The sequence below is a fragment of the Prionailurus bengalensis genome, chromosome C2 (assembly GCF_016509475.1).
Source record: "Prionailurus bengalensis isolate Pbe53 chromosome C2, Fcat_Pben_1.1_paternal_pri, whole genome shotgun sequence".
Lineage (NCBI taxonomy): Eukaryota > Metazoa > Chordata > Mammalia > Carnivora > Felidae > Prionailurus > Prionailurus bengalensis.
Genome location: NC_057350.1, coordinates 74,839,037 through 74,846,884, shown reverse-complemented (window position 1 = coordinate 74,846,884; position 7,848 = coordinate 74,839,037). Strand labels below are relative to the sequence as shown.

The 7,848-nt window shown below is 56.0% G+C and overlaps 1 protein-coding gene across 1 annotated transcript; it reads left to right on the top strand.

The window, feature by feature from the left end:
• The first annotated feature begins 682 nt into the window (after positions 1-682).
• HES1 (hes family bHLH transcription factor 1) lies at positions 683-4,152 on the top strand. Its single transcript, XM_043594565.1, has 4 exons — positions 683-1,966; positions 2,103-2,198; positions 2,469-2,556; positions 3,228-4,152. Exons 1-4 carry the CDS (start codon positions 1,859-1,861, stop codon positions 3,776-3,778), a joined length of 843 nt encoding a protein of 280 aa, XP_043450500.1. The 5' UTR covers positions 683-1,858; the 3' UTR covers positions 3,779-4,152.
• Positions 4,153-7,848: the final 3,696 nt, after the last annotated feature.

The following is a 7,848-nucleotide window of genomic DNA, read 5'->3' as shown; positions in this document are numbered from 1 at the left end:
CTCGTGACCGCGGCGGGCGCCGGGGGCCCCGCGGGGGAAGGGAGGGAGGGCCGGGGCAAGGAGCAAACAAGAATGCCCCCACTCCTCCCCCGGGCTGTTGCTAGCGAGGCCTTCGGCGGAGTTAAAACCCCAAGCCCGAAATCAGGGGTGGAGTGGGGGGTTGGAATAATTCCCCACTATCCACCCCGGGGCGTGCGCTCCCCGCCCGGAAGGGCTGACCTTGGCCGGGGAAAGGCGGGGGGCGGTGGTAAGCGCCGGGGCTCGGCTCCCAGCCCGCCGCCCCCTCGGATTCCTGGCGCGGCGGGGGCCGGAGGAGGGGGCCCCGGACACACACACACACCCCACACGCAGCGCGCGCCAATGAGCCCCGGCCAGGCGCAGGGGGCGGGGTTTTCCCAGGCTCGAGCACAGCAGCTGCTATTTACCTTCTTGGCTTCTCCCGGGGACCGAGAACCAGCCCCCGCGCTCCGCCGCCCGCCACCGCCCCCCGCCTCCCTGCCCCCGGGGCGCGCGCACACACACTCACACACGCACGCACACACACATCCTCCCGGCCCGGCCGCAGCCGCGGCGGCAATAAAACATCCTGGCACGTGCTCCGGCTCCAGGCGCGCCCTCGCCGGCCGGCTGATGTCAAACTGCATCTCGGCTGGTGTAGCTCTTAAAGGGCCCGCGCGCGCCGGGTGGCGAGGCTGCCCCGGCAGCCCGCGGGCGAGAAGGAGGGGAGAGGCTGCCGCCCGGCCCGCCACCTCAACGTGCTGAGAGTCTGTGGGTGGAAAGGAAAAGGGTGGCGAGGGCGCGCGCGCGTCCCTGAGGCCTTGCCATCAAAGCCCCCTTGTTCATCTTTCATTTGAAATTCCATTTCCTTTCTGCCCAGTTGGAAATTATTCTGATTGTTTCCTGGGGAAGCGCGGGATCCAAGGCCCCAACTGCAGAAGAGGAATGAGGGGCGGGGGTGGGGTGGGGGATTAAAAAAAGAACACCTTGCTCTGAGAAATCGCAAGTGTAAGGTAGGCATTTTTTTCTTTATTCTGCATGCGAAAGGTTTTTTTTTTTTGTGGGGTGTTTTTTTTTCCCTTTTTCTGCATGATCGATTTTCATTATCTTCCTTACCCCAATGTATAGAGTCTGAGCGGGAAATCACTTAGATGTATCGGTAACTCACGCCCTTGCACAGTTCTCCTCTTTTATCCCTGTCCTTCTAAATCTTTTTTTAGAATATATTTCAAATAAACTTATTAGTATCAAAGCAGCTCTGTTACACACGTGAAAGGAAATAAAGAGCAAAGACGCTGGCCCCAAAAGAAATAAACTAGACTGGAGCAAAACCTGCGGAAAAATCCCCTGTAAAGCAAAGCCCAGCAGGGAGAATAGCAAAGGGTTAAAATCCTTTTGATTGACGTTGTAGCCTCCGGTGCCCCGGGCTCAGGCGCGCGCCATTGGCCGCCAGGCACAAGGCCTGGCGGCCAATGGGGGGGCGCGGTCCACGAGCGGTGCCGCGTGTCTCCTCCTCCCATTGGCTGAAAGTTACTGTGGGAAAGAAAGTTTGGGAAGTTTCACACGAGCCGTTCGCGTGCAGTCCCAGATATATATAGAGGCCGCCAGGGCCTGGGGATCACACAGGATCCGGAGCTGGTGCAGATAACAGTGGAATCCCCCGTCTACCTCTCTCCTTGGTCCTGGAATAGCGCTACCGGTCACCAAGTAGCCATAAGATATTATAATAAACCCTCAGCACTTGCTCAGTAGTTTTGTGAAAGTCTCCAGTGAAAGGGACATAAACAAAACAATTTTTTGTGTGAAGGACTCCAAAAATAAAATTCTCTAGGGATTAAAAAAAAAAAAAAAGCAACAGAAAATGCCAGCAGATATAATGGAGAAAAATTCCTCGTCCCCGGTGGCTGCTACCCCAGCCAGTGTCAACACGACACCGGATAAACCAAAGACAGCATCTGAGCACAGAAAGGTAAGGGCAGTACCACTATCTCTCTGCAGCCCTAAGAAATTAAGTCGGGGTTGGGGGGCTCCTTTCTTCCTTTAAACTCCGGGGTGAAATGGCAGATCCCATGGGAACTCAGGGCTCTATTTTTATTTCTTTCCAGTCATCCAAGCCTATCATGGAGAAAAGACGACGAGCAAGAATAAATGAAAGTCTGAGCCAGCTGAAAACACTGATTTTGGATGCTCTTAAGAAAGATGTAAGTGGGCAATGCTGCTTTTTTTTTTTTTTTTTTAATTAAAACAAAATACTATTTCTTAGATACTCAACGTGAAACCCCCTCGCTGACGGGATCGTCCTCGCTGGCACTGCATTCCCTGAGGCGGGAGGGCCGGGCCCCTCCCGGGTCTAGGGATGTCGGCGCCGGGGCCGGGGGGCGGAGGGGGGGAGGTGGTGTGTGGGAAGGAACCACAGCACACCGAGGCGGCTGGCGGGGCTCTCACTTCACTGCCTTGCCTCTTCTGTGCAGAGCTCGCGACATTCCAAGCTGGAGAAGGCGGACATTCTGGAAATGACAGTGAAGCACCTCCGGAACCTGCAGCGGGCGCAGATGACGGGTGAGGGCGGCTTGCCGCGAGTCCCCCTCTGCGGGCGTCCCTTTCGCCCCGCGGTGATTTCTTCCAGACTTCCGCCCGTGGTTGTGAGAGGCATTCAGCTACATTTTACTGCCTTGGCTCACTCTTGCGTTCCCACGGTCTGGGGCTTATTTATAGCCACAACTCCAAGTTGTTACTGTTCCGGAAAGGGAGGGAGGGAGGTTGTAGCGGCGAGGGTGGCGGGCGGCTTGGCTTGGCAGTGGGGGAAGCTGGTGCCGACGAAAAGACTCAGAACCGTGGCGGGTCTGGGGGTCATCTGGTTTAGCACTCCCCGCTTTCCTATTACAGAAGGGGAAATGAGGCCCGGTTGGCGGGGCCGGGGTGGGGGGTGGGGGGAGGTGGTGGTGGAGGGCATTGCCCAAGGTCACATCGCGCGCACGGAAGATAGGGGGAAGATGTGAGGCTGTATGGGTTAAAATGGAGCGACCAGGAATGGAGAGGCACCGCCTCGGTTTCGGTCGCCAAGCTGGTGTGGAGAGGTGGACGATTTTTCTAAACCACCTCCCTCTAGCCGGGGGCAGTTCCGCGGGCGGGTGGTCAGGGAGGAGCACCGCGGGGACCTCCCAGGGCGGAGGCGGTGGCCTCGGGGCCAGGGCCATTGGGTGACCCGTCTGTCTCCTTCTGGCCCGCAGCCGCGCTAAGCACAGACCCGAGCGTGCTGGGGAAGTACCGCGCCGGCTTCAGCGAATGCATGAACGAAGTGACCCGCTTCCTGTCCACGTGCGAGGGCGTTAACACTGAGGTGCGCACCCGGTTGCTCGGCCACCTGGCCAACTGCATGACCCAGATCAACGCCATGACCTACCCCGGGCAGCCGCACCCCGCCTTGCAGGCGCCGCCGCCGCCCCCGCCGGGACCCGGCGGCCCGCAGCACGCGCCGTTCGCGCCGCCACCGCCGCTCGTGCCCATCCCCGGGGGCGCGGCGCCCCCTCCCGGCGGCGCGCCCTGCAAGCTGGGCAGCCCGGCCGGAGAGGCGGCTAAGGTGTTCGGCGGCTTCCAGGTGGTGCCGGCTCCGGACGGCCAGTTTGCCTTCCTCATCCCCAACGGGGCCTTCGCTCACAGCGGCCCCGTCATCCCAGTCTACACCAGCAGCAGTGGGACCTCCGTGGGCCCGAACGCAGTGTCGCCTTCCAGCGGCCCCTCGCTCACGGCAGACTCCATGTGGAGGCCGTGGCGGAACTGAGGGGCTCAGGTCACCCCTCCACCTAAACTCCCAACCCACCTCTCTTCCCTCGGGATACACAACAGGAACTTGGACACTGGGAGAGAAGAGGACTTTTGTGATTAAGTGGTTACTTTGGTTTTTTTAATTTCTAAAAAGTTACTTTTTTGTAGAGAGCTGTATTAAGTGACTGATCATGCACTATATTTGTATATATTTTATATGTTCATATTGGATTGCGCCTTTGTATTATAAAAGTTCAGATGACATTTCGTTTTTTTACACGAGATTTCTTTTTTATGTGATGCCAAAGATGTTTGAAAATGCTCTTAAAATATCTTCCTTTTGGGAAGTTTATTTGAGAAAATATAATAAAAGAAAAAAGCGTGAAGGCTTTTATGTCTTAGAACTGATTATTTCAGAATATGTGTAAAAAAAAAGGTTCTTGGCAGAATTTGGATTACGCGCAACCTGAGAATTCAGTCATTGGCCCTTTTGTTTTTAAAAGAACATTTTTAACAATCCATCAAGCCTTTACCAACCCTCCACGAACTAAATTCCACTAAATTTGCAAGAACTCCTCTATTATGGCTACTCTAATCAATTTGTGGTCAATCTCCTCAAGGATTTCAGAATTTTTTTAGTTGTTCAGTCCCGGTTCTCACACTAGCTCCTCTAAAGAAGATAGAACCAGACTGAAGACATGAAGTTAATCAGTCGAGTAATGTGTGCCCCCAGCACCTTGAGAGAGACCCCTGCAGCACTACTATCCTGGGAAACACATGGACACCCAATGTAAATGGATGCAGCCTCAGCCTTCTAGTGTTGGAGCCTGTTTAATTAGGCGATACTTATAGGTGCAGCTACACATTCCCTTGTACCAGCCTCTAAAAGTTTGAAATGCCTCTCTGCACCCTCTTCAAGCAAGCTGAGAAGGTCAACAGATTCCTTCTGCCAAGGGACAGCTAGTTAGACTCCCAAGTGGAGCCCAAGTCCAGATGATTAACACCAGACATATGTTTTTGATAAGTTTCTGTGCTTGGCTCTAATAGAGAAAGCATGTGGAGGCCGCTCTGGCAGGCACACAGGCCATCTTCCCTTTAATACAAACAGCAAGCGACCCCTTCGCTTGGTCATGCCCCATTTCCAGGCAAGATGTGGGCTCCAGATAGAAGCAAAAGGGTTGTCTCGGGTTTCAGCTCACATAACCCTCCTTAACAAGTCCTAACTCAAAGCGGACAGCTTTAAACTGTGCCAGGATCTGCAGGGAATTTCTTCCAAATCCCATCACAAAGGCTTGTCAGATTTTGTCAGATTTGGCCAGGTGTTTGACTGCATCCAGGTGTTGGGGAAATGAAAACCACGAGCCCTGCGAGACCAGACACATCAGCCTCGCTGTGGGTCTGGCGGGCGCGCCCTCCTCCCCCACTGCCGGCCAGTCCTCCCGGCCCGGCCCCTCCCGCCGGCCTCCCCTCATGCCCCTTCTTTCAGAACTGCTTCTGGGAGGAGAAGGATGAGGCGGGAGAAATCAATCTTTGAAGCCTTCCTAACAAAGATAAAGCCAACGATTTTCTGTCTTGTTTCAAAAGCTTTACCTCTCCCCCGCCTTGCTCCGGCCTTTCCCACAGGCCAGTGTGGAGAGCCGCTCTATCACAGGAATGATCTAGCAGACAGCAGTTTTCCACCCAAATACCTTCGATCCAGCTTCGGACCCACAGGGAAAGTTTTCAAAGATAGTTCGTAAAATTTGGCTCCTACTTGCCTCCTTATGTGAAAGGTATCCGACACCCACCCCCCAGAATACACACACATACACACACTCCTCTTTACCATACCATTTTCCCATGATTTTCCTCTTGTTTAAACACAAACATAATAACAATTGCTCTATGAAGACACTCAACACAAGCCTAAATGCTTCATTTGGCAAATCTGTCCGGCCCCACTAGAAGTCCTTAACTGTCCTGACATAAATAATGGAGACATCAGGGTCTCATTTTTACAAAAAAACATTTATATTCTTTAAAAAGTCACACACACACACACGTGCAATCTCTACACCAACTTAAAACTAAACCTGTCTTTCCCTGTGCTGAAGGGGAACGACTGAAATAAATGAATTTTTATTAATATCAAAAATGCAAAGATCTTGGAGGTGGGAATTAACAAATTTAAGGAAAAGCAGTAAATAATTGTTCATTTGATAATTTGATAGTCTTGTTTCCTGGATTTGGGGAACTCAGATGAGGCATTTGTTCCTGTACAATACGGGCAGAAGGGGGACACCCAGGCCTCTATGGGAATTTCAGGCTCCTCTGGCAGCTACACAACTAAATTGACTGTGTCACTTTGGATGAGTCATTTCCCTTATCTGGGACATTTCCAAGTCCAGTGAGTGGGTTTATTTCCAAGACCTTGTGCCCTCCCGCACCCAGGTTGTTTCTGGAGTAAGTAGTTTGGGGATTAGGGAGAATGAAGCTTCAAAGACGATTGCAATCTTGCTCACCCCCCACCGTCCTACCCGGATCCCTGGGGCCTGGCCTAGTTTACGGCCTGAGACACACCCAGCAGCCCCTCTCTGCGGCCCCGGGCAGTGCCGATGGCTCCCGGAGATAAGGCCCAGCTCCAAGCTCCACGTCCGGATGCGGGCCGCCGGCCTCCGCCGCAGTGCGATTATCGTCTCAATGGAGACCCTCCAGGGTCCCGGCCCCCCGCGGTCTCTGGCAGCATCCGGAGCGGGAAAGGCGCTGAACTGGAAGGGGAGCTCTCCCGGTCAAGACGCGAGCCTTCTCTAGTGAATAAACGCGACTCCGAGGCGCGCCCCCTTCTCGCGCCCCATTTCACCCCCACGTGTTTCTGGAGCGGGGACCCAGGGGTTAAACTGGACCCCCTCATCGTCACCACCGTCCCGGGAAACCTGTCATTAAAGTCAATTAACTTTTCCCACACCCCTTGGCCGGTAACAACCCGCTGCTAGCTTCCTCCTCGGCTCCTAAGTGCAACCAGATGGGCCGCCGAGCTGCCCCCGCCGCGCGCCCGCCGGGGCGGCCCGGGGGTTCCAGGGAGGCCGCCGGGGCCCGCGGCCCGGGCGGGAGCAGGCCAGGGCGGCCACGCCGGGCCAGCCCCGGCGGCCCTGCGGCCAAGGTGGTTTGCTTAGCAGGCCTGGCTGCTTTCTGGCAGGAAATGAATAGCTCCCAGATGAGCTCAGGCAACCTGAGAGGTCGTGAGAACGGCGCGAACCCCCGCCTGTGCAGCCGGCAACCTGCCAGGCCGCGGGGGGAGCGGGCGGCGGCGGCGGCGGCGGGAGGCCGGGAGGCCCGGCGGGCGGGCGGGCGGGCGCGCGGGCGGGCGGCGGCAGGGGGAGAGGGAGGAGGGAGCCGCTGACACACGAGCCCGCGCCCGCTCCCGCTGACAGGCAGGCAGCCGCCCGCGCCCGGCCGCCTCCCCCGCTTCCCCCGCCCCAGGCCCCAGCGCCTCCCAAGCAGCAGGCCTTAGCCGCAGAAATGCGGCCGCCCGGCCCCGCCAGGGCCTGGGGGTGGGGCGGCCTGCCAGTGTTTTTCCAGTTCCCCCGGTAGCTCCGGGCCGCATTTAGAAGACGGGGAAACTGGGCCGAGGCCAGTGTCAGGGCACCAGAGGCCCTCGCGGCCTGCCGAGCACTGCCAAGCGTCAGGCCAAGCCAGGGCAGGAGTGGGCAGGGAGGGGGGAGGGGGGCGGAAGGGGGAAGGGCATCTCAGCCCACACCGGCGTCCCAAAAAAGAAGGAGCCACCAGACAGGGACTCTAGACTCGTAAAAAATATATATCTCATTTCTAAAAACCCTGAGCACCTACTAAGTGTCTAGCAGGCCCGAGGCAAGCGCTACAAAGATAGGACTAATCCCCACACAGCCCCTGCCCTCCGAGAACTCTGGTTTAGCTAGGAAGATAGACAAACATTCAAGTGACTCATCCCGGGGATGATGAGGTAAGTGCCAAAAATGAACTTTAAACAAAGGGCACCTAAGAACAGAGAGATTAATTCTGATTTGAGAGGAAACCAGGTAAGTTTTGCAGGGAGTTGGCACTTGCAGCAGAGAGGTGAAAGATGAGCTC

Bases quoted from the DNA above. Each gene is read 5' to 3' on its own strand.
- HES1 (XM_043594565.1), top strand. From the start codon at position 1,859: ATGCCAGCAGATATAATGGAGAAAAATTCCTCGTCCCCGGTGGCTGCT. The intron at 1,967-2,102 runs GTAAGGGCAGTA...ATTTCTTTCCAG, and splicing joins CAGCATCTGAGCACAGAAAG to TCATCCAAGCCTATCATGGA. The intron at 2,199-2,468 runs GTAAGTGGGCAA...TCTTCTGTGCAG, and splicing joins TGGATGCTCTTAAGAAAGAT to AGCTCGCGACATTCCAAGCT.